The sequence below is a fragment of the Canis lupus genome, chromosome X (assembly GCF_048164855.1).
Source record: "Canis lupus baileyi chromosome X, mCanLup2.hap1, whole genome shotgun sequence".
Lineage (NCBI taxonomy): Eukaryota > Metazoa > Chordata > Mammalia > Carnivora > Canidae > Canis > Canis lupus.
The window spans coordinates 3647556-3675324 of record NC_132876.1 but is presented as its reverse complement, the minus strand read 5'-3'; the positions used below and the strand labels follow the sequence as shown (position 1 = coordinate 3675324).

Sequence of the window (27769 nt, the reverse complement as noted above, 5' to 3'; positions counted from 1 at the left end):
CTTCTTGCTAGACACATCTCTAAAAGCAAGAGAAACAGAAGCAAAAATGAACTATTAGGACTTCATCAGGATAAAAAGCTTTTGCACAGCAAAGGAAACAATCGACAAAACTAATAGATAATCTACAGAATGGTAGAAAATATTTGCAATGACATATTAAAGGGCTAGTATCCAAAATCTATAAAGAACTCATCAAACTCAGCATTCAAAAAACAAAACAAAACAAAATCTGGTCAAGAAATGGGCAGAAGACATGAACAGACATTTTTCCAAAGAAGACATACAAATGGCCAACAGACATGTAAAAAATGCTTAGTATCACTGAGCATCAGGCAAATACAAATCAAGCCACACTCAGTTCCCCTCCTCTCCTTTATAATCCTTCTCCAATTGACTTATTTCACTCAGCATACTGAGTGGGAAAAATTAGAGAGGGAGACAAACCACGAGAGACTCCTAACTCTGGGAAACAAACAAAGGTTGTGGGAGGGGAGGTGGGTAGGGAAATGGGGTAACTGGGGCACGGGCAATGAGGAGGGCACTTGATGGGATGAGCACTGGGTGTTATACTCTATGTTGGCAAATTGGATTTAAATTTTAAAAATGTAAAATAAATTAATTAATTAAAAACAAACAAACAAATCAAAACCACAATAAGATACCACCTCACACTGGTCAAAATGGCTAAAGTTAACAACTCAAGAAACAACAGATGTTGGTGAGGATGCAGAGAAAGGGAACCCTCTTCCACTGTTGGTGGGAATGCAAATTGGTGCAGCCACTCTGGAAAGCAGTATGGAGGTTCCTCAAAAAGTAAAAAAATAGAACTACCCTATGACCCAGCAATTTCACTACTAGGTATTTATCCAAAGGATACAAATGTAGTGATTTGAAGGGGCACATGCACCCTAATGTTTATAGCAGCCATGTCCACAATAGCCAAACTATGGAAAGAGCCCAGATATCTGTAGACAGATGAATGGATAAAGAAGGAGTGGTATGTTTGTTCAATGGAATATTACTCAGCCACCAAAAATAACAAAATCTTGATATTTGTAATGACGTGGAGGGAACTAGGGGGTATAATGCTAAGCGAGATAAGTAAATCTGAGAAAGACAAATACCATATGATTTCCCTCATATGTGAAATTTAAGAAACAAAACAGATGAACATAGGGGAAAGGAAGGGAAAATAAAGTAAGAGGAAAACAGAGAGGGAGGCAAACCAGAAGAGATTCTGAACTATAGGAAGCAAACTGAGGTGGGTGGGAAGATGGGCATTGAGGAGGGGAGTTCATGTAATGATCACTGGATGTTGTATGCAACTGATGAATCACTGAATTTTACCTCTGAAACTAATAATACAGTATTTTAATTAAATTGAATTTAAGTAAAAAGTTGAAAAAATTGAAAAGCAAGGAGAAAAGGCCTATTAAGTCTGCCAAGAGAGTCAGCTGTGTGTGCTATAGCCTCTTGGTTTTCTTTCATATCTTGTTACCTCCAGTACCTTACTTACTCATTTATTATGTAAATGACAATTCATACTGGAAATGATAGTATGATTTCAACAGAGGACTCCAAATTATTGCCTTTGTACAAACAAAGTAGTTATCAAGGCTGATTAGCAAATCAAATTTTAAGCCCTGTCAGGAATTAGCCACATAACTAGGACTTATTAACAAACTATCTGAATTTGTAGCCTGGTAAGTTCCGGAATGGATCCCAAGGCTCAGTAATCCTCTGACCACACTGGGCAAGGAGTGATTCATGGGAGAAACAAGCTACCTCATTTATGGTTATTAACAAATGGAATTGTCTACCTTGGCACAGTAATAGCAGTGTGTCACTGGATAAATGGGGAGAACTATACTGCAATATAAATGTTTCTATACCATATCTCAGTAGAAGTTTTTAGAATTCTAGCCTCTAGAGCTTAATTAGAATAATTATCTTGTGAAGAGCTCTAAGCTCTTAGCTAGTCAGCTGGTAGGACCCTCAATCAAGCATTTACACTTTACAGATGGAAATGAGGTTTGGCATTGTAAGAGATCCAGTCCTACCACCCAGTGCTTCTTTTTCAAGACTCTTCTAGAATTTTATGACTGCTCCAACTGCATTTATTTTGAGAACTTCTAAAAGCTAGGACACTTCTTTGATAACACATGTCTGTCTATACTACTAAAGCAGGAGTTGCTTAAGAATAGGGATCATGAGTAATCTATCTCTATCCCCTCAACCCTGAATAGAATACCTGGCACAGAGTAAGTGCATAGTACATGTGTGATGTGATGACTGAAATTGCTCCACCCAGCCTGCAACCCGTGTGGCACTGCAATACATGTGTTCCCATCAGAGTGAATAATGTACTACTTTTCTTAGAGTAACTATATTGTTATTATTATATTAGTTCTTATTCTCTTCTTTTCTCCCAACATTAACAAGTTGTCTATTCTGTGCCATACAGAGTTAGGTCCTAGGGACACAAAAACCAAAACATTTCAGACCACAACATTCAAAATGAGTGCTTACTTTCACCAGGAGACAATTAGAGTTAATCATACATCATGTACCTGTTGAACTCAGACACCACCACAAAGGCAAAGCTTTTTTTTGGGGGGGGGGGCAAAGCTTTTTGTTAATTCACTGTCACTCAGGCTTAATCCTGATCCAGAAAGTACATTACTGAGTATGACCCAGTCACTCATTTCTTCTTTACAACCCCTTTCTCCCAAACTCTTCTAATTCTCCAACTCTGCTATTCTATGACCAGCAGATTCACTTATATTCCCAACTTCTTCAAAAGCACAACCTCTTTTGATCTTAACTAAAACTTGACCCTCATATTGAATGTACTAGTTTCAGTTCTCAAAACATGGTTGATCCTTCAGAATCAAGAACTCAAGATATAGAGGTATGTATTTTCCTTGATCTCTAGTATTGCTTAGGCCATTACACTATCATAGTCTATGGTAATCTGTGCTGTGAGATTTCTATTTCTACCATAACCATTTCTACCATTACCCCCTCTTCATCCTTTCTCATAGATATTGTCTATAGAATACTTTCATCAACCTAAAGGCTACTTTGTGACCATTCCATCCCCTCCTTGGCCCCAGGTAACCACTTCTCTGCTTTTTTTCCAGTATGGTTAGATTTCTTCCCCCTAGAGTTTCATACATATCATACAGTATGTACTCATTTGTGTATGGCTTTCCTCACTCAGCATAGTATTCTTTAGGTTCATCATGTTGTTGCATCTATCTGTAGTTCATTCCTATTAATTTCAGAGTGCCATTCCACTGCATTGATATAATTTGTTTACCCATTCAGCTATTAATAGACATTTGGACTGTTTCCAGTATTCAACTATTATGAATAAAGCTGCTGGGAAGATTTACATATAAGTCTTTGTGTGAGCATGTTTTCATTTTTCTTAGTAAACACTTAGGGATGGGACTACATGATTATATTGTAAGTATATGTGTAACTATAGGAGATTGCCAAACAGTTTTCTAAAGTGCTCGTACCATTTAACATTTCCATTGGATGTATGAGTTTCAGTCAGCATAGACTTTTGACTTATGCAAATTAAATATTAATTGGTACCTTTATATACATAAACCCTGACAATGAAAGTCCTTAGAGCATTTTATCTCTATCTCAACTTAAATATGCTACATTATGGTCTAGTCTTTTATTCAAAATATATTGTATGCCCACTTATTATTTTATACATTCAATAGTCATTTAGCATTCCCCATATATTTGTTAATTTTACTTTTTAAATGCATGTTAAACCTTCCTTCTGGGATAATTTTCCTTTTGCTTGAAGAACTCCCTTTAATGATGGTTTGATGATAATAAATTTTTAGTTTTATTTTTTTGTTTGAAAGGGTTATTATTTTGTTGAAGTCAGGATAGTCTATTTATTATTACTTTAAAGGCAATGCACTTTTTCCTAGGCTACTTTAAAGATTTTTCTCTTTGTTTCTTTGTTTCCAAAAGTTTCACCATAATATGTCTCTTGTCTTTTAATTTATCCTACTTGGATTCATAAAGCCTTTTTGTACTTGTTCCTTTTATGTCCTTTATCAGGCTTAGATAGGATTCAGCCATTATTTCTTCAAAACTTGCTTTTATACCATTCTCTCACTTTTCTTCTAGAATTCTAATTACTTCTGTGTTATACCTTTTCAATAAATTATATATTGTTTCTCACTCTTCTGCATTTTATACATTTTTGTCTTTCTGAGTCTCATTCTAACTATTTTCTTTCAGTTCATGGGTTTTCCCTTCAACTGTATGTAAACCACTGAGTTTTTATCTATATTTTCAAGTTTTAGAATTTCCAGTATGCTTACTCTCTCGTGTGTTTTCTCTACACAACACACTGTCTACATGATAGAATTATCATGTTAGTTCCACCTACTTAAACATGTTCATCACAGCTATTTGAAAGTTTGATAACTCAAATATCTGGAGTTATAGTAGGTTAGTATTTTTAATTGGGCTATAAATTATATGTAACAAAGTAAAAATAGTGTGGTTGTGCATTTCAAATTGGGCAAATGTACACAGTTGTATAATTACTACCCCAATGAAGATATAGAATATTCTACCAAACCAATAAGTTCCCTTATACCCATTTTCAGTCAATCTACCACTCCAGAGGAAAGCACTGCTTTGGTTTTTAACATTGTAGCTTAGTTTCGCCTGTCTTGGAATTTTCTATAAATGAAATCATATATGCTATTTTGTGTCTGGCTTCTAGTTTGACATAATTTCTGATATTAACTTATACTGTTTTGTGAATCAATAGTTGTCAATACGCCGTATGAATATGCCACAATATAAACACCCATTCAGGGCAGCCCGGGTTGCTCAGCAGTTTAGCGCCACCTTCAGCCCAGGGCGTGATCCTGGGGTCCTGGGATGGAGTCCCACATCGGGCTCCCTGCATGGAGCCTGCTTCTCCCTCTGCCTGTGTCTCTGACTCTCTCTCTCTCTCATGAATAAATAAATAGAATCTTTAAAAATAAACACCCATTCACTTGTTGATGTATATCTGGATATTTTCAAATTTAAGATTTTACAAATAAAGCTACTGTGAACATTCTTGTATAAGCATTTTATATATGTATAAGCCTTTTATATATATATTGTCATTTCACTTGGGTATGAAGATTGGGTACCTAGATTTTAGGGTAAATGTATTTTTTCACTTTATAAGAAATGGCAAAACTGTCTTTCCTAAGTGGTTGTACCCTTTTATATCCTCACCAGTGGTGTATGAGGATTCCAATTGCTCCTCAACCTCATGAATATTTGGAATTGTCAGTCTTTTTAATTTTAGCTACTATGGTATTTATAAAGTGATGTCTCCATGTGGTTTTAACCTGTATTTTCCTGATATAAAATGATGTTAAATATCTTTTCATGTTCTTATGGGGAATTTACATTTATTCTTGATGAAACGTCTAACCATGTATTTGCCAAGTTTTAAAATTAGACTCTTTGTATTTTTATCATTGAAATTTAGGATCTCCAATATATACTTTGTCATACACACACATACACACACACACATACACACACATTCTTCTAGTCTATGGCTTGCTTTCTCATTCTCTTAATGTTATTCTTTGATGAGTAGAAAATTTTAATTTTAATGAAATACAACTTATTCTTTTATTCTTCACTTATTCTTTGTACATTAAGGAATTTCTGCCTTCCAAAGGCTACAAAGACATGTTCTAAAAGCATGACATTTTTAGCTTCTATATTTAAACCTGTGATCAATCTTTAATTCTCTACAATGCCATTTCTGTCATAAATCAAGTTTTCATTTACGTGGGCCTACTTTTACTCTCTTTATAGTATTTGTTTTTTTCCCTTATGTCTATAACACACACTCTTAATTGCTATAGTTTTTAAATCATTTTGACATCTAGTGGGGCAAATCCCTCCACTTTGTTCTTTTTTAAAAAAAGATTTATTTATTTATTTGAGAGAGAGAGAGAGAGAGAGAGAGAGAGAGAGCACATAATTGGGAGTAGGGGGAAAGAGAATCTCCAGAAGACTCCCTGCTGAATGTGGAGCCCAACATTCACAACCCTGAGATTATGACCTGAGCTAAAATCAAGAGTCAGATGCTTAACTGACTGAGCCACCCAGGTGCCCCCACTTTGTCCTTATTCAGGAAGATATTGGCTATTCTTGGCTCTTCTTTCATAAAAAGTCTGCAATCACTTTTTATTTTTTAAAAGATCATTTATTTATTCATGAGAGACACAGAGAGAGAGGCAGAGACATAGGCAGAGGGAGAAGCAGGCTCCCCACGTGAAGCCCGATGCAGGACTTGATCCCAGGGTCCTGGGATCACCACCTGAGCCAAAGGCAGATGCTTAACCACTAAGCCAACCAGGCATCCCTGTAATCACTTTTTAAATTAACCTTTTATGTTGGAGGTTCTTACATCAATGCAGTTAGTGTAAATATGAACTCTAAACTCATGTGGGGCCACGTTTAAATTAAATAATAAATTCTTAAGGAATCCTATATTTTATACAGAGATCAGGTCAAAATAGACATTCCTCTCCCTGCACTGATTACTGTATTTTTTCTTAATGTTCTTTCTAGGGCATAATCCTTCAAAGGTATTGGATTTATGGGATGAATCTTTGTATTCATTTCCTATGGTTTATGTGAAAAAACTACCACACATTTAGTAGCTTAAAACAACACAAATATTTTTTCTTACACTACTGAAGGCCAGAGGTCTGGCAGTTTTATGGACCCCTTCCCCCTCTTTCAGAGCCAATAGCATATAGTATCTTCAAATCTCTCCACCTTCCTACATCACACTGCCTTTTGCTCTGTATTCAAATATCTTTCTGCCTCCCTCTGATAAGGACACTTGTGATTATACTTAGGGCCCAACCAGATAACCCAGGGTAATCTCTCCATCTCAAGATTCTTAATTTACTACACATTTGCACTGTCCCTTTGCCACATAGGATAACATTCACAGGTTCCAGAGATTAGGACATGGAACTATTTGGGGGCCATGATTTAGTCCACCACAGCCCTAGTTATAATCCTAAACTTCACTCGGGCTCAAAGCCTTTCTTGTGTAACCTTAAAACTCAAAATATTATTTACTAAGACTAGTAGTCCATCTTCCAACTAAACTATAACAGTATCAGTTCATGTGATTAACACTCCAATTTTTAGTTCCCTCTTCCATTTGGGTCCTTGAGTATTTCCTTTAATTTCTTATCAGCTAAGATATTTAAAAATAATGTTTTTTATATTTTGTCTAGCTTTTCTAGGATTTTGTAGAAGACTTTTCAGGGTGTGTAGTTTGTTATATTTCTAAAAATTGTTGACTCCTTTATAGATTCTGCTCTCTCCACTTCATTAGAACTTTTCAAGAACCAAGCATATCACCATACTCAACAGTCTCTACATGCTTCTTACCTAAAAAACACAGAATTTACACCAGATTATTATTTCCTGCTTTTTGAAACATTCTCCTCTTGACATCCATGCTATCACATCCTTCTAGTTTTTTTCCCCCTACTTTACAGGTTACTCTTTCATTTTCTCTACTGCTGTCTCTTCTACCTGACCTAAATACTGCTTCTTTCTAAGACATTATTTACTATTTAACTACACAGTATAGCTTCAGGATATTGGTAGGAAATATTGGCCTTCTGTGTGGGTACTCAGTATATCCATGTGTATGCCTCACAGACACCACTGCCATGAAGGGAAAACAAGCAGAAAATGTTCTATATGTTTTAAGTCTCCCAGGAGAAAATGCTAATGATGTATAAATCTCTTTTAAGACATCAGTAACTTTCTATTGAAGTAAATTTCCCTGATTGTGGGTACTATTGAAAAACCCTTCAAACTTCGTGTAGCATTTACTGATAATTTGTACTTTCAAAAAAGCTAGAGGAGAAACAGCAATGTCAGATGATTATAAAAAAATGATCATAAAAAAGTACTCAATCCAATTCTCTGCTGTCAACTTAGTTTCCCACTTGTCACCATCTCTAGCTCTGCTCACTAATTTCCTCTTTTTCACTGAAGGCTCAGTCCCTCCCCAGTTCTTGAAGCAAACGTGACTGAGACAGGAGGCATTTTAGTAATCTTACTACTCCAACACTCTTCTTATTTCCACTTTTTTGTTAAGAATTCAGTTGCTTGAAACACCAGGATCTGATGTCTCAATTACTAACATTGGGCTGAGGCATTGCTCCCATCCACTTTCCTTATCCTTACTCTGACAGTCCATTGTATGACTTTGCCAATGCCCCCACCTGCTCATTATCCATAAAACAACACTCACCAAAGACCGTGCGGGCAGGGACAGATTCTCTGTTGAGCCAGAAAGACACTTGTGACAGAATGACAGTCATGATACATGGCAAGTAAGTCTGGATCACAAAGTAGCCAATTTTTCGTTTGAGATGAAAGTGGGTTGTCATGACGACATATTCTCCTGGAGAGAGAGTAAAATTAGGCAATACATAGCTGCATAAACATTGTTAAACCAAGGTGGGCTCCAATACATTCCAGCACCTCCCAAGTTCACATATCCAGATCTCTTTAATAATCATGAAGTAGTACAATTTTTTGTGCAAAAATGTATGCTAACACTGTACCAACACAGCTTGTTCAGAGCAATTTTGATACAGATTCATCCAAATAAATCAGTGTCTTAAATAATAATAAAAAACCAGTCTCTTCTACAGCATTTGCTATGTGATTGGCACTCTTCTAGCACTTTAACATTTAATATCTTAAAATACTTAACGTTTATAAAAATATTATAAGGTAGATACTATTGCTATCCTTATTTTATAGTCCAATAAACTGAGGCAAAGAGACATTGAACAACTTATACAAGGTTATCCAGCTACTAAGCAGTGGAGCCTGAATTGAAGGCCATATGAGTTCCACAGGTTATACTTTTTAAACCACTACACTCTGCTGTTTGAATGGACTTACAGAGTTAGAACCAAAAGTTCATATAGCAGAATGTGGGTTGGCATATATCACCCCATTCCAAAAGAATAGTGAACACTTACTTACTATGTGACAAACAACTTTGAGTGTTTTGCCTCTGCCCTCTCTCTCAAATACATTTTAAAAAAGTAAAAAAAAAATCTTCCACCTAGGCTTCCTACTTGTTATGGGTTGCATTGTGTCTCCTAGAAAGATATGGTGAAGTCCTAACCCTGAGGACTTCAGGATGTAACCTTCTTTAGAAAAAAATTAAAAAGGTTGTTGCAGGTATAATTAGTTGGGATGAGATCATACTGGAGTAGGATGGTCCCTAAACCACTATGACAGATGTTTGTATAAAAAGAAGATAGACACACACAGGGAGATATATGATGGCATGTGATGATAGAGGCAAAGATTGGAGAGATGCATCCATTAGCCAGGGAATGCCACAAATTGCTGGCAACCATCATTGACTTCTCTTTCTCCCTCCTTCTTTCATGCGTGCATCTATGTGCACACACAGAGGTATCCAATCAATCAACAAACCCTGACAGTTCCTTCTTAAAAAAAATTCATACTTTGACTACTTCTCATTACCTCCACTACTACCACTCATCTCTTCCCTAGATCCTGTAATAGCTTTCTAATTCTAATTCGTCTCACCCCCTTCAAAGCATTCTTAGTATAGTAGTCAAAAACGATCATATTAAAACATAAGTCAGATCTGGTCTCTCTATTGCTTAAGACTCCAGTGGCTTCCCATCTTTCAGAGTTAAAAAAAAAAGCCAAATTCCCCAAAATAGTCCCCAAAGGCCCATGCAATCTGATTGCTCTACTATTTTACTTATTAGAGCTTATTATTTTTCATCTCTCTCCCTCTACCCACATTTGGTTTTGGCAGGTCTCCCATAGGCAATTTCCCACTTTGTTACCCCACCCACTTCCTCATACCTAAGCATAGGAAGCAGCTCTGGTCATCCAAAGCTTAAGATACAATCCTTTTTTTTTTTTTTCCTTTTACGTAGGCTCCATGCCAAGAGTGGAACCCAGTGCTGGGCTTGAACTCATGGCTCTGAGATCAAGATCTAAACTGAGATCAAGAGTTGGATGCTGGGATCCCTGGGTGGCTCAGCAGCTTGGCGCCTGCCTTTGGGCATGATCAGGGCATGATCCTGGAGTCCCGGGATCGAGTCCCGCATTGGGCTCCCTGCATGGAGCCTGCTTCTCCCTCTGCCTGTGTCTCTGCCTCTCTCTCTCTCTCTCTGTGTGTGTGTGTGTGTGTGTGTCTCATGAATAAATAAATAAAATCTAAAAAAAAAGTTGGATGCTTAACCAGCTGAGCCACTCAGGAGCCCTGATATACAATCTATATTGTGTGTGTATTCAGCTTCCAACTTGTTTATGTGAATATGGAAAATAAAAATTGGCTTATTTTTAATTTAGCAAAGAACTCTCATACAAAATTATAAAATGTGTTCTTCATTTTAACTTTGGAGTTTCTCTTTTCTTTTTCAATGCTTTTATTTCTGCCTTTGTTCCCTGTACTCATCTGCTCTTTCCTTCTCCCCATCCCCCTCTCTTGTCTGCTTGCATTTCCACTCCTTTCTCCCCCTATTCTTCCCTTCAGCCTCTCTCTCTCCAAAGAAAATGCACTGAAGATTTATTTTTAATGAAAGTTGGACTTTGATTAACTAGGACAATTTTTCCTCTTCCACATCTTAGTCTCATATCTCTAAACTCCTATTAATCCTGTATCTGATCATGTGGAATATTTAATATATAAAATGTATAATAAATATTATTCATAAATTGGGATCCCTGGGTGGCGCAGCGGTTTGGCGCCTGCCTTTGGCCCAGGGCGCGATCCTGGAGACCCGGGATCGAATCCCACGTCGGGCTCTCGGTGCATGGGGCCTGCTTCTCTCTGCCTGTGTCTCTGCCTCTCTCTCTCCCTCTGTTACTATCATAAATAAATAAATTTAAAAAAAATATTATTCATAAATTAGTTATATTTGTAGATCTAAAAGACAAAGCAAGTGGACTTTTAAAAAACTTATCAAATCAGGCATTAGTTTTAAATAACTGAATATATTTCCTTCAATCTTCTTTTATAACCTTCTTTCTTTCAATTTCTGTCTTCCTATCTCATTTCCAAAGAAGCAAAGAGTATGCCTAAGATGAGCAAGATGGTGAAATAGGACATCCCTGCTCCAGTATCCTATCACAAATATATAGATTAGTAATTATTTACAGACAATAATACCTTTGTTAAAGTCTGAGAACCAGGGGAGTAAAACTGAAGCATCCTCTTGGAGCACAAAATCCAAGACAAGCCACATTAGAAAGGTAAGAGAAATGGCTTCACTTCGCCACCTATTTCACTCCCCCAGGCCAGGCCAATGTAGCACCTAGAGGATTCCTCTGGGTCTGGGGTTTTTCTAGTGGGAAAAGGAGAGCCTAAGGCAGATAACCAGTTTCCCCCAGTATTCCAGAGTATTCCTGTGGAGGCCCATTTCTGTCTTGCCTACTGGAGGAATCAGGAAGGCTAGACCATTTGGAGTCAACTAGGAAGAAAGAAGGAGGGTGATGAAACTTACAGCCACCTGTGCTTGGATCTTGGCGGTAATACGGGGTCCCTGCTAGCAAACTTGCCTGATCAGAATCCAGCCAGCAGTCTGTCCCCACCTGTACAGGAAACTCAACCTCTGAAAGCAGCCTGCAACTCTGGCAAACAGATGAGTACAGGCAGAGGTACTATCCAACAGCAGAGTTTGGACCAGTAGCAAAACTCCAGCAGAGGCCTTACCTAATGGTGGTAGTCTAGACAAAACGATCATACCCCTTGATGTCCTGTCTCCACCTACCAAAATAGTGACCTGCACAGGTCTAAAACAGCCTGGCTGTCTTGCCTGGGGGTCATGGTGACCCCCAACTACCAAAATGGAAACCCCCACAGGTCAATACCTCCTGCTGCACTGCTGAGAGGGGGAAGGGATCATGGCATTCTAATCCCCAAAGTGATGACCTCCATAAGTAAGTTGAAACAGGCCCATTGTAATACCTAGGGATCTCTGCCCTCAAGCAGTAGAGCATGCCAGGGTTAACCTGTGTTTCAAAATAGTGCGGTACCCAACTGCTGCCAAGTAGCTAGTTCCCCATGCAACAGAGGCCTCCTGTGGCCCTGCTGAATAGTAGAGCATGGATCACTGAATCATGAATAGATAACCTAAACAGAGCAATATGGTACAAGGAGATATAATCAGTAATAAAGCAACTCCCAACAAAGAAACGCTGAGGACAAAATAGCTTCATGGGTAACCAAACATTTAAAGAATAATAAATGCTAATCCTCCTTAAACTCTTCCAAAAAATTGAAAAGGAGAAAGTGCCTCCAGAGTCATTTTAGAAGGCTAGCATTGCCCTAACACCAAAACCAGATAAAGATTTAGAATTAAAGAAAATTACAGTTGACTCTTAAATAATGCTGGGGTTAGTGGCACCAAAGCCTCACATGATGGAAAATCTGCCTATAACTTCTGATTCCCCCAAAACTTAACTACTATAATCAACTGTTGACCAGAAGCCTTACCAATAACATTGGATTAACATACAATTTGTATAAGTATCATGTACTGTATTCTTACAATAAAGTTAGGGAAAAGACAATTTTATTAAGAAAATCATAAGGATGGGATCCCTGGGTGGCGCAGCGGTTTGGCGCCTGCCTTTGGCCCAGGGCGCGATCCTGGAGACCCGGGATCGAGTCCCACATCAGGCTCCCGGTGCATGGAGCCTGCTTCTCCCTCTGCCTGTGTCTCTGCTGCTCTCTCTCTCTGTGACTATCATAAATAAAAAAAAAAAAAAAAAAAAGAAAATCATAAGGATGAAAAAATATATTTATAGTACTGTATTTATTGATACTATAAGTTTACCTCATCTATTTATAAGACAAACCATCTGTTGGTGCCTACATCAATACTGTCTTTATAATACAAAACATTATAAATGCTATACATGTAACTGACACTAGACATCAAAAATGAAAATGTGAAAAAGAAATTAATATTTATTTACAAATATAACAATTCATGCATTGATATCAAAGAAGCAGCAATGTGATTGCTTTATGGTAGCCTAGTATAATCAATACAATTGCTTCATGGTGGCTTAGCCCATACACTGATGAATGAATCATCATAACATTTTTATGGATACAGTATTATAGTCATATTCATAATGTGGTATTGGAAACACTGATACTTAAAAGAAAACACTTGCCTGTGATGATAGACTGATATGCATTATCTCCAATTAGAAGAGAGAATTACTGTATGTTAATGTAATTCTTTGAAAGCAAAGTTATAAAACAGAAAACTAATACATTATTAGTTTTATATAAAATATCACTCACTTCATGTTTATGTAAGGATTGGCTATCCACTTCCATGCAAGCCTTAACACAGGATGTTCTTCACAATGAATATTTAGGTAATGATGATGACACAATAATGTCTCATACAATTCTTGCTGTACAGTTATTAGATATTCACTTAAGGACACAAACACATAACAGATAAGTTAATTAACTATAGGCCATGATGATTATTTACTATTCATTAAGTAGAATTGGATCATTGTAAAGGTCTTCATCCTCCTTGTCTTCCAGTTGAGTACATGGAAGAGGAAGAGGAGGAATTGGTTTTTCTGCCTCATGGGTGGCAGAGATGGAAGTGGTGGAGGAGATAGAAGGGGGGGGTAGGAGAGGCAGGCACACTCAGCATAACTTTACAGAAATACATTCTAATGTCCGTCTGACTTGTTTTTGTTTTCTCATTTCTCTAAAAACATTTCTATATGGTACCAATCCTTCTTCCACCACTTGCCTTAGTTTCAGTGTCCATATTATAGAAGGGTCCATGTCATAAAAAAGTCAAAAGCAGTCTCGAATAATTGGAACCCCTCCTCCAGATTGTCTAATGTCAATTTGTTTTCTGGCACTACTTCTACATCATCTTCCTCATTGTCTGGCACTGGTCAGAAGCACTCATCTCCATCAAGTTGTCTTCTGTTAATTTCTCAGATGTGGTGTCTATTAGCTCTTGAATTTCTACAAGATCCATATCTTGAAACCCTTCAATCCCCACTTTTTTTTTTTTGCCATACCACAATTTCTTTCATTATTTCTTTGGTTCTATCATAAATCATGTGAAGTCATGCACAACATCTGGACACAGTTTTCTCCAGCAGGAATTGATTGTTTCAGACTTGATGGCATCTTCAGTGTTACAATCCTTCCAGATTTTCATGTTGTTCTCTGTATTGTTGATGATCTTTAACATAGAGTACCATGTATAATGAAACTTAAAGGTCCTTGTGACCTTCTGATGCTGAGGCTGAATTAGAGGTGTTGTGTTTGGGGGCAAGTAGACCACTTCAATACTTTTGATGTTGAACTTATGGGTTTCTGGGTGGCCAGGTGCATTGTTAAATATCAAAAAAAAAAAAAAAAAAACTTTAAAGACAGTCCCTTACTGACAAGGTACTTCCTGACTTCAGGGACAAAACATTGATGGAAGAATCCAGAAGAAGTGTTTGCCTTCTTACCATACAACAAAAAGACTGGCAGCTGGTATTGATCTTTTCCCTTTAAGGTTGGAGGGTTAACAGTTTTAAAGATAAGAGCAGTCTTGATCATAAACCTGACTACACTTTCACAAAACAGTAGAGTTAGTCTTGTCCTTCCCATCCTTAAATCCTGGTGTTCCCTTATCTTCCTTACTAATAAATGTCTTTTGTGGCATTTTTTTCCAGATAGGTCACTTTCATTTTGTGCATTAGAAATTATGCATTAGAAACCTGTATAGGCAGATATCTTTTTTCCTTAATGATTTTTTAATGGTGTCTGGGAACTCATCTGCTGCCTCTTGGTTACAAGATCTCTTTCTCCTGTTATTTTGACATTTTTAAAGCCAAAATTCTTTCTAAAATTATCAAACCACCCTTTGCTGCCATTAACTTCCCATACTTTAAGTCCTTCACCTTCCCTTTACTTTAAATTGACATATAATGATTTCACTTTTTCTTAAATCATATTACAGATATGCTTTTCTTATAGCAATCCTGCACATAAAAGCTGCACTTTCAATGAAAAAAACAAAGATATTTCACAAAAAATACAAGGTTTTTACCTGCAGATGTGGTTGCAGTGATACCTTCACAAATTTCCTTTTTTCTTTTTGTAATGGTCCTTACTTATGTTGGGTTTATTTACCTTGAAATGGTGGGAAACTGAAGCTGTAGACCTCAGTCTATGGTACATTATCAAGCAATTGAACTTTTCTTGTAATGTTATGACTTCTCTGCATCTTAGAAGCTCTCTTAGAATCACTAGTGGCACTTTGTATGGTTTCCATGGTGTTACTCAAGGTATTGCACTAAACATGATGAAAAATATGCAAGAACCATGAGAGATCACCTTCTACTGTGACACACAATTTACTGTAGAGACGAACTGCTCACAGGGAGATGATTAGTATCACATAGTGTTTTAAGTGGATACTCACAACACTTGATCTCACTATAAGAGCAACAGGAGGTGGCTATAAAATTCTTAATATAATGCAGTATGTACTGTGGTTAATTTTATGCAGTTATGATTTAACACTGCATCATTACATTTGTTTACATTTCTTTCAACTGTGAATGATCCCTGAGCCATTTCTGTATATGTGCATAACTTTTGATAAATTTTAACTTTTTATAATATATTTGTATATATTTTATGGTAGTAAATAAAAACATAGACTAGTATCTACATATATTTTGTGTATTCATGACATATCAAACTTATTCTTAATTTTTTTGATATTCTGAGGCTATGTGGTTCATCTGTGAGTTTCCTCAAATTGTTACAAATCTCCAGATATTTTTCCAATATATTTCTTGAAAAAACCCCACATACAAGTGGAATCATACAGTTCAAACTTGTGTTGATCAAGGGTCAACTGTACAGGCCAATATCCCTGAAGAATACAGGCACAGAAATTCTCAACAAATACTGACAAGAAATTCAACAGCACTTTAAAAGAATCAAACACCATGATTCAAGTGGGATTTATCCCTGGGATGCAAGAATGGTTCAACATTTGCAATTCCATAACTGTGATACATCACATTAATAGAATGAAAGAAAAAAATCAAATGATCATTTCAACAGATGCAGAAAAATAATTTAACAAAATTCAATATTCATTCATGATAAAAAGCTCTTAACAAATTGAGTATAGAAGAAATGTACCTCAATATAAAAAAGTCCATATATGGCAAGCTCACAACTAACATTGTACTCAATGGTGGGTTGAAAACGTTTCCTCTAAGATCAAAAGAAGACATAAGTCTCCACACTTAGCACTCCTTTCAACATAATACTGAAAGTCCTGGCTGGAGCAATCAGGTAAGAAAAAGAAATAAAAGGCATCAGAATTTGAAAGGAAGAAGTAAAATTGTCTCTCTTTGCAGATGACATAATTTTATATATAGACAACCTACAGAATGGGAGAAGATACGTGCAAATGACGTATCAGATAAAGGGCTAGTTTCCAAGATCTATAAAGAACTTATTAAACTCAACACCAAAGAAACAAACAATCCAATCATTAAATGAGCAAAAGACATGAAGAGAAATCTCACAGAGGAAGACATAGACATGGCCAATATGCACATGAGAAAATGCTCCCCATCACTGGCCATCAGGGAAATACAAATCAAAACCACAGTGAGATACCACCTCAAACCAGTGAGAATGGGGAAAATTAACAAGGCAGGAAACCACAAATGTTGGAGAGGATGTGGAGAAAGGGGAACCCTCTTACACTGTTGGTGGGAATGTGAACTGGTGCAGCCACTCTGGAAAACTGTGTGGAGGTTCCTCAAAGAGTTAAAAATAGACCTGCCCTATGACCCAGCAATTGCACTGTTAGGGATTTACCCCAAAGATACAGATGCAATGAAAAGCCGGGACACCTGCACCCCGATGTTTATAGCAGCAATGTCCACAATAGCTAAACTGTGGAAGGAGCCTCGGTGTCCATCGAAAGATGAATGGATAAAGAAGATGTGGTTTATGTATACAATGGCATATTACTCAGCCATTAGAAATGACAAATACCCACCATTTGCTTTGACGTGGATGGAACTGGAGGGTATTATGCTGAGTGAAATAAGTCAATCGGAGAAGGACAAACATTATATGTTCTCATTCATTTGGGGAATATAAATAATAGTGAAAGGGAATAGAAGGGAAGGGAGAAAAAATGGGTAGGAAATATCAGAAAGGGAGACAGAACATGAAGACTCCTAACTCTGGGAAACGAACTAGGGGTGGTGGAAGGGGAGGAGGGTGGGGGTGGGGGTGAATGGGTGACGGGCACTGAGGGGGGCACTTGACGGATGAGCACTGGGTGTAATTCTGTATGTTGGCAAATTGAACACCAAGAAAAAATAAATTTATTATTAAAAACACAAAAAAACAAAACAAAAAAAAATAAAAGATTATACTCTAGGGCAGCCCGAGTGGCTCAGTGGTTTGGCGCCGCCTTCAGCCTGGGGTGTGGTCCTGGAGTCCCGGGATTGAGTCCCGCATTGGACTCCCTGCATGGAGCCTGCTTCTCCCTCTGCCTGTGTCTGTGCCTGTGTGTGTGTGTGTGTGTGTGTGTGTGTGTGTGTCTTATGAATAAATAAATAAAATCTTTAAAAAAGATTATACTCCAAAATATATAAAGAGTTCTTACAACTCAATAGCAAAAAAACAAAACAAACTAAAAAATCCAATTAAAAATGGGCCAAGGACCTAAATGGAATTTTTTGAAGACATACAAATGGCCAATAGGTTCATGAAAATGTGCTCAATGTTACTAATCATCAGGGAAATGCAAATCAAAACCACAATGAAATATCACCTCACACCTAATAGAATGGTTACCATCAAAAAGACAAGAGATAACAAGTGTTAGAAAGGATGTGGATAAAGAGGAACCCTTGTGCATCATTGGTGGGATATAAATTGGCACAGCTATTATGGAAACTACTATGGGAGGTTTTCAAAAACTTAAAAATAGAAATAGAATATGATCCAGCGGGCTCACTTCTGGGTATGTCCAAAGGAAACAAAATCAGTATATAGAAGAGATATCTGCACCCCTATATTCATTGCAGCATATTCACAATATTCATGACATGGAAACAACCTAACTGTCCATCACTGGATGAATGAATAAAGTAAATGTGATATATAGTTAAACACACACACAAAGAGTACTATCTCAGCTGTAAAAAATGAAAAAATCTTGCCATTTTTGACAATATGGATGAACCTAGAAGACATTATTGAGAGTGAAATAAGGCAAAGACAAAGACAAATACTGTGTGGGATCTAAAACAGTTGTAACCATAGAAGCCCTGAGTGTCATGCTATATGTTGGCAAATTGAACTCCAATAAATTTTTTTAATAGCCTAGATACTTTCTGTGGGTGAAAAAATCACAAGTGAATGTTTAGAAAGCTTAGCAAATTAATTCACTGTGTCAATTAACTGACTAGGTTCTCTTAATATAACTCTGATAATTTTGTATCTCTTTACATACTCTTCTCTACCTAAGCAAGAACCAAAGCTTTGATCAGATTGGAAGATTTTTTTTACAATTTCTTCATTTTATTTCCACCCTTACTCTCAGCTTACTATTAAGCTTATTAAGTACCATCTGTGCTGTGTGTGAAATATTGAAGGGTACAATATAAAACATAAAATGCATAGTATTCACAAGTTAGTTTTTATCTATGGATTAGAAATACAGAACTTACTATTAAGCTTATTAAGTACCATCTGTGTTGTGTGTGAAATGTTGAAGGGTACAATATAAAACATAAAATGCATATGTATTCACAAATTAGTTTTTATCTATGGATTAGAAACACAGAACAGTTCAGCAAATTAATGCTTTATATAACTGAATATATTTCTATAAAGTGGATCATTATATTCCCCCTCTTCTTGATGCCTCTCTTTGTGTGTCTGATTATGAAAGACGACCCTCTAAGTGGTTTGGGGAATTTTCCCCTGCCTTTGCATTCCAGCCTATTAAGTTCCATTTGTGTTAAATGTGAAATATTTGACAACACAATGTAAAACACATTCACAATTTAACTAGTATCAAAGGTTGTGAAAGACACAAGAAGATTTTTTTAAATAGCTTGGCAAATTAACTCATTATACTGAGTGGATATATTTTCTTAAATTTGTTCATCTTTCAATTCTCTTTTTCTGTTCCTTGTACTTTTATCTTTCCTTCTTTATTCCTTTCATCTCCATCTCTCTGACTTGTCTTTGTGTCTTACTCTTATTTTCTGATTATTTATCTAGACTACATGTCTAGAAACATAATATATACAATGACAGTAATAAAAATGTTATTCTAACAAATGGTCAAATTTCTAGGAATGGAAAAATAAGATCATATATCCACATCCTCTACTTAGAAAATTAATGTAATTTTGCCAAATGAGAGAAAATGGAATTGGTGCTGAAATAGGGAATGGTATGAACAGCTAAACACAGAGTTTGAGGACTTTTTATTCATTTATTTAACACAATATTGAATCTGGAGCAAAGAAGAGGAGTCCTCTGCTTAGAATTACATGCATATCTCATTTCATTTACTTGATTATTTATCTTATTGAAGTATAGTTTACATAAAATGTTATATTAGTTTTAAGAGCACAAAAGAGTGATCTGACAATACTATACATCACACAATGCTCACATGATAAGCGTAGTTACTGTCACTATACAAAGTTATTACAATATTATGAACTATATTCCCTATGCTTTACCTTTCATCCTCATAACATATTTATTTTATAATTAGAATTTTGTACCTCTTAATCCCCTTCATCTATTTTGCCCATAACCCACCCCTTCCCCTCTGGAAACCACCAGTTCTCTGTGTTTATGAGTCTTCTCTATATCTTGTTAATTTCTTTTGTTTTGTTTTTAGATTCCACGTGTAAGTGAAATCATGTGGTATTTGTGTTTCTGTTTGACTTATTTCACTTAGCATAATACCCCCTATGACCATCCATGTTGTCCCAAACGGCAAGATTTCATTTTTTATGGCTGAGTAATTTTCTAGTATGTGTGAGTGTTTGTGTGTGTGTGTGTGTGCACGCATATGCGTGTGTGTATCATATCTTCTTTATCCATTTGTATATTGTGGACACTTCATTTTCTTCCATATCTTGACTATTATAAATAATGCTGCAATGAACATAGAGGTGCATATATCTTTTCTAATTATTGTTGTTTTCTTTAAGTAAATACCTCAATACTGTGTCTTTAATAAATTGAATGTTTATGGCAACCCTCTGTCAAACAAGTCTATAGTGCCAATTTTCCAAAAGCATTTGCTCACTTCTTGTCTCTGTGTTACACTTTGGTAAATCTTGCAATGTTTCAAATTTTTCATTATTTTTATATTTATTATGATAATCTGTGATCACTGATTATGACTTGCTAAAAACTTAGGTGATGGCTAGCACTTTTTGGGAATAAAGTATTTTCAAAATTCAGGTATATACATTTTTTTGACATAATATATATAATGCTATTGTACACTTAATAAACTAAAATGTATTATAAACATAACTTTTATATATACAGGGAATCCAAAAATTCACTTGACTCATTTTATTGAAATATTTGCTTTATTTTGGTGGTCTGAAACTCAACTGGCAGCATCTCCGAGGTATGTCTGTACTTCATACTGAGGACTGAGAGCATTCAGAGAGGAAAGCCACTCATAAAACTGAACATCCACAGATTATGGGTCTTTCTCTGGTCCAGCATTCCATTAATGTGCTGGACCCCACATGGAGTAGAATCCAGAAAATAATGTCCATAATTTATAATCACATGAAAACAATACACATATATGTGAGGTAATAATATTAATATGGTTCCTAAATCAAAGGGTATCAATGAATGTGCAGCAAAAAGTCTCCCTCCCATAGAAGCCCCCAAACCACCCCTCTCATTTCTCCTCCTATGATTAACAGCCTCTTGAGGCACCTGGGTGGCTCAGTCAGTTGATTGTCTGACTCTTGGTTTCTTTTTTTTTTTATTTTGACTTTTTTTTTTTTTTGACTCTTGGTCATGATCTCAGGGTTGTGGGATCAAACCCTGTGTAGGGCTTGTGCTCAGCATGGAGTCTGCTTGAGATTCTCTCCCTTGGCCCCATCCCCTGCTCATGGCTTGCATGCACTCTTTCTCCATCTCTCAAGATAAATAAATGAAATCTTTTTTAAAAAGTTGTAATTTCTACAATATTCTTTTTTAAAAAACAAAACAACAACAAAAACAACAACCTCTTGTGTATCCTTCTAGAAATATTATCTTTATACCAGTATATATCCCTAACTGTTCAGTGTTCTGTGTTTTGCTTTCTTTCACTCAGTATGTCCTGAAGACATTTCCTTTGAATGATACATCAAGAATGTCCTCATTCCTTCTTACAGCTGCATAGTATTATGTCAACAAATTTAATACATTAAACCACCTCTTTACTGATACATGTTGTATCAGTTTTCAAAACTAATTTGAGATGTAATATAATTATATCTATTTTCAAATAAGGTCACTTACTGTGGTACTGTGAATCAGGACTTCAACATATCTTTTGAGGGGACATAATTCAACCCATTACATCTGCATTGCCAATAGTGAAGGGAAATTGACATGCTAATACACTGAAAATGGGAGCATGAATTGTTTAACCTTTTTTAAAATGGCAATTTGTCAATATGTATTGAAATTGTGAAAAATGTGTCTACTTTCTGAAATAGTAATCTCAATATTCTGACTTTCCTAGGCAGATGATTACACAGGGACAAAATGTGATATAGGAAAAGAAGGTCTTCACGGTGTTGTTTATAGCATAAAACACAGACGATAATACTAAATGATTAGTTAAATGGATGATGATCCACACATATGAGGCTATTAAAATGAAGATCTTATTTTATTGAGTTTCACGATGAAATGGTACACTTTCCAGTGATAACAATACTAATCAAATCACTGTCAAGAATTCTGTAGCCTTGGAGTGCTTCTTAATTTTCTTTTTAAAGTACCTAAAACAACTAATAATAAATGTTTATTATACCTATTCTAATTGCTTAAATATTATTATTTATAACTGACTAACAAGAAGCAACAAGTATCGGCAAGGATGTGGAGCAAAGGGAACCTTTGTGCGCTTTGGTTGATGGGATATAAATTGGTGCAGCCACTATGGAAACTAGTATGGAGGTTCCTCAGAAAGTTAAAAATAGATCTACCATATGATCCAGCAATGCCACTTCTGGGTATTTTTCCAAAGAAAATGAAAACACTAATGCAAAGATATATGTACTCCCATGTTAATTGTAGCATTTTTACAATAGTCAAGATGATACAGAAATAACCTAATTGTCCATCAATAGATGAATGGTAAAGAAATGTGCTGTGAATGTATATACATTTTATACAGATATATACATGTATATATATATATATACATATACATATATATACACACACACACAAACACACACACACACACACACACACACACACATATATGCAGTGGAATATTATTCAGCCATCAAAAGAAGGAAATCTTGCCAATTACCACAACATGGGTGGACCTTATTTAGCATTATTGCTAAAAAAGTCAGATAAATACCAACATTGTATGAGCTCACTTATATATGGAATTTTTTTAAAAAAGAACAAAAAACAAGCAAACAAACCAAGTTCATAGATTCACAGAGCAGAATGGTGGTTGCCAGGAGTATGGGAGGGGCAGTGGGTAAAATGGGTGAAGGTGGTCAAAAGGTACAAACTTCCATTATAAACTAAATAGGTCATGGGTATGTACTGTACAGCCTGGTGACTATAGTTAATAATACTGTATTGCATATTTGAAAGTTGCTGAGAGTAGTTCTTAAAAGTTCTCAAGAAAAGAAAATGTAACTATATATGTTGACAAATGGTAACCAGAGTTACTGTGATAATCATTTTGCTATATATATAAAAATGGAATCATTAGGTTGTATATCTGAAACTAATATAATGTCAAGTATATTTCAATACAAATATTACTAATGCATGTATATTTTATTTGGATTTTGTATATTTGGTGACAAGAAAACTAACTTAAAATATAAAATTAAATTAAAAACAGTATCAATGGTATTTATGTAAAAAAATGCAAAGGGAAACTTCTTAAAGATTATACACCAAAATGTACAATAATCAGTTAATGATGGGATTAAAGAATATTTTAATTTCCATATTTTGCTCTTCTGTGTATTCTATTTTTCCTATAATGAATGTGCATTGCCTGTGTGATAAAAACTAAACAAATAGGAGCTTAACCAAATGAAATGGGAGCTGGGGATGCTTGGAGAGCTAATGATGGATCTCAAAAGTTGATGCCAAGTGAGCCATGCCAAGGAAGGACTGGGAAGTGAGGATGTAGCAGGGAATTCTCTTCCCTCCCCCAGCATAGATATTCAATGGTCATGTGTGCCCTGGGCCTCTAGGGTCCCTCTGTGCTGCTCTGAGCAGAGCCTTGTCACCCATGGAAACACACATGACCTCCTCTATGATCCTGGATCCTTTGCCCACAGCTCAAGTGGGATGGAGAACAGGCATGCTTTCAAGTATGTGATCACAGAAGGGAGGTCCTGGCCCCAGCTGCAAAGGCAGCACAATGCAGATGCACCCGGGAGCAAGACAAAGGCTTCTGCTTGAAAACATTAAGGGGTACCAAACGACAGAAGGAATGCAGTGTGCACATGCGGGTGCTGAAGATTCTGATCCCTCCTCCTGCTTGGGGAGAGCAGAACCACTGTCTAGGTAGGGAAGACTACCCCCTACATATACACACTCATAAAACTGAAGTCCAGCTGAGGTACCCTTGGCCCTACCCTTTCATGGAGTCCCAGGAAGTAAGTGGGTTTTGAGCACTCTAATAATAAGGCCTGTGCCCAGTTCACAGGTCAGGACATGCAAACTTAGCACTAGGTCTGCAACCAGTGGGCAATACTTATACCATGGTACACATCCAGTGTGAAAAAACCAAGTTGGGGAAGTTGGGCAACTGGCCCCAGACCACACTTTCAATGCTTCCAGAGGATAGGAGGCATAGCCAGAATCTGAGCCCTAGGAGCAGAGTAGACCACCCGTGGAGGCATGGAGTGCTCTTTGGAGCAAAGTAATGAAATCCAGGTGGCCTGGGCACATTCATCTCTAGCACCTGTATACTTTCTCCAAAACCAGGCACCTGGCTCCAGCAGCTAACTCACACTGGCTGGAGGGAGAACTCTTGGACTTGGGCCAGCTATGTGCATTAGTGTCTGCCCAGCTAGTCAGCCTGGTCCAGCAATTACCAACTCCATGGCCAAACCCCAAAATCCTCTCAGAGAGAGCGGTCCACAGCCCTTAATGTCCTTAACCTTCTAACCCATTTAGAAAGCAAGGTATCATAGTTAAGAGCACTGGTATGTGGTCTGGTTACAAAAATGCTTATTAATAAAATAAATAAATACCTGTACTAGACCGGATTATCTCTGTCCCAACAACATGGCCCAGCAGGTCATACTGATTCAGGCGGGAGCCGTCCTGCGCTACTTCCACAGATTTGTTCTTCCCAAGAGTCCAGGAATAAACCACTTCAGCTGTTGTATAGGCATCTACGGGAGAAAAGGGTCAAGAAGAAGTTTAAGGGAAAAGAAAATAATTATCCTTAAAACTGAACTTGCAGGAGATTGAAATACGGCTTCCATCCTGGAAGAGTTCTGGGTATGCATTCTGTCTTCAACTGAATTACATTTATCCATCCATCTAGTAAACACTCACCGAATAACTACTATAGTTTATGCTGGGTAGACAGGAGTGAACCCAAAGTGGTCTCTTCTTTCAATTACTTTCACAGTATTCTGGACTGATAATAAATTGTTAAACTTTTCCTTGTGTTGGAGGATAGGCAGTAGAGGCAAGGGGTGGAATAGCTAAAATATTATCTAATGCAGATGTCCCAAAATCAAATGCCTGTAGGCGTGGGATCTTAAATAATTAAATCAGGATAGTTGTAAAAATCAACTGTCAGAAGTGTAGTACAATTTTAATTATCATGGGATGAGCATATAAGGTCAAAAAATTATAGTAGAGATGTTTTAAATTAAAAACATAAAAACCTCAAATTAAAAATAGCAATAATTAATTATTACAATGTTCTTTTAAAAATTATTACCATTTTGATTTGCAAAATGGAAATCTGTCCCCTTTACTTCTGCACCAAAGTATTAATGTCAGGTCTTGTATTTGGAATTCCCATGTTGTGTACAGAATTTAAGTATGGATTAGTTTTAATAGGGCTGTGGGTAAGGGAAATGGTGGAAGAATAAGGAGTGAGGTTATTTAGTTTAAGTCAGTATCTTAAAGGAAGAACGTCGCTTTCTTTCCAGACATGGATTTACTCTTTGTACAGTGGGTTTTATGTTTGGGGTGAGCATCTTGACCTAACTCAGGCACCTAGGTTCATAAAGAGAAGCCAAACCATACTATTCACTCATTTCACCCAACTTTTGAGCTGTCCTTCAAGTCAGTGGGAGGTCTCCGGCTGGTGGTGACAGCTGCTGTCTATATAATATGCTCTATTTAAGCCTTTTACCACAAAGCAAATAATTCCTAGTGAATCTACCAGTGAACAAACATAAATTCTGTGTCTCTACAAAACTTTGCAACATTGGACATACATTTAATAAGTTTGACATTAACACTCACATGTACTAATTGTGGTCTGCTTTTATTATACTTCTTAAGACTTTTTTCAATATACTCCAACCATCTTCTGATTTGGTTGTAATAGGCAACAGCCAAAAATTTCTTCATTCACATCAAAATTCTCATTGAAATCATGAAAAAATATACACAACTCTGCAGTATTTTTTAATATCTGCGCTTTCATAAGCTACAGAAGAAAATACCACAAGAAATCCAGCTTTCCACATAATATGCCCTATATATGGTCTCATTTATTCAAAACAAACAAAAATACTTGTAGTTCAACATATAATTTTTCTGCAATAGACATTTTTAAAATAAATTTGGCATCTATAAAATATTTTGATACCTGGGAAGTTTTGTTGCTTAATATACAATTGTATTTCCCAGCAGCAACACTCAGTGTATGCATTTAAACACAAAACCTGTTGAACTTTCAGTCTGTTTTAAAGCTAATTAAGACTTTCATTGTACATCCTTTTTATATATCAATTATATATAGTTCCTTATAACAAATTACATAATGTTAATATCTGGTTTTATTTCTCCAACAAAGGCATACTTTGTATGCATAGTAAAGATGCAGAAATATTCTTCATTTCTATAAGGAAATGCAAACTCCCCTGGTTTTGTTTTGTTTTGTTTTTTTAATAATAAATTTATTTTTATGGTGTTCAATTTACCAACATACAGAATAACACCCAGTGCTCATCCCGTCAAGTGTCCCCTTCAGTGCCTGACACCCAGTTCTCTCAGTCTTTGTTTTTTTTCCTTAAGTTTTGATAGCAAGAACTATGTCACTTTCCTCTTAATTCTCCTAGGAGCTGTTAATTCTACTATATGTAATACAAAGGTGCAAATGAGTTGACTAATGGCAAATGACATTGGACCCTTTTTCAGGGAAAGGGATGGAGATTTGGGGGAATGGACAAGCACGTGCCCACTTACAAGGACAACCACCACTTAGCTGATTGTGACAATGTGAGAATTTGAGACCAATTTTGTCATATCTTCTGATTTCATAAAACACAAACAAATCTGGGGTTTTATGTGACATCTCCCAAATTTCAAATCTTTGCTAATAATTTTAAAAGTTATAAACACTACATGGATCAAACAAATCACATTTGCAAATCACCAATTTGCAACTTCTGGTCTAGAGATCTTCCCTATAGACAGCTATGGTCCTTTGTGATTCAACCTTGGAAATAAAGCATCCACTGTTGCCTATGGGGTATCTAGGGGCCCCAAATGGAATTGTAGATCTTTACACTATTATTACCAAGAGGAAAGGGAAATCCTCTCCTCAGGACTTTTCTCACTCCTGTATTTAAGACTTTTAAGTGAAGACTATCACAAGGCCCTGTCCTCTCATTTTCCCCAGTGCCTTCCATCTTCAGTATATATGTTTGGGGTTCTACTCTTCCTAAACAGAGAATTACCAATATATATATATATATTTAAGTGATTCATCATTTTAATTAACTGTTGAACCGAATATACTTGTTTGATATTAGTTCTCTAGATCATACTTTCAGCCAAAAGAGACTTTAATATAACTTATAAACATTTCCAATTAAACTGTAACATTGAGGCAGTAAATGTTAGATCTACATTTGCTATGTGTCACACAAATATAAGTCTACGAATCTTCATGTATCCTTTTGTTGAAGTCACCATTGTAGAGAATGTGTCAGTAAGTGAAATCAACAAAAGGTGACTATTTCTCATTTGAAAAAAAAATGAAAGTCATTAACACCTTGTCTTAAAGTTCTAAAGCAGCATATTCAGCTTTTAAGGCAAAAAAAAGGCCAAAAAATATCATAACTTATAAATTCTGTAATTCTTCTTTTGGCATTAAATGCCACA

At 36.3% G+C, this 27769-nt stretch overlaps 1 protein-coding gene across 2 annotated transcripts in view; it reads right to left on the bottom strand.

Moving 5' to 3' along the window:
- The window catches only part of GABRA3 (gamma-aminobutyric acid type A receptor subunit alpha3), a 314861-nt gene that overhangs the window by 27632 nt on the left and 259460 nt on the right, over nt 1-27769 (bottom strand). For both annotated transcript variants that reach the window (XM_072818120.1, XM_072818119.1), the window contains exons 7-8: nt 24664-24807; nt 8357-8509 (exon numbers count right to left, since the gene is read on the bottom strand). In XM_072818120.1, coding sequence (XP_072674221.1) covers nt 8357-8509; nt 24664-24807 — 297 coding nt within the window. The remainder of the gene's footprint in view (nt 1-8356; nt 8510-24663; nt 24808-27769) is intronic.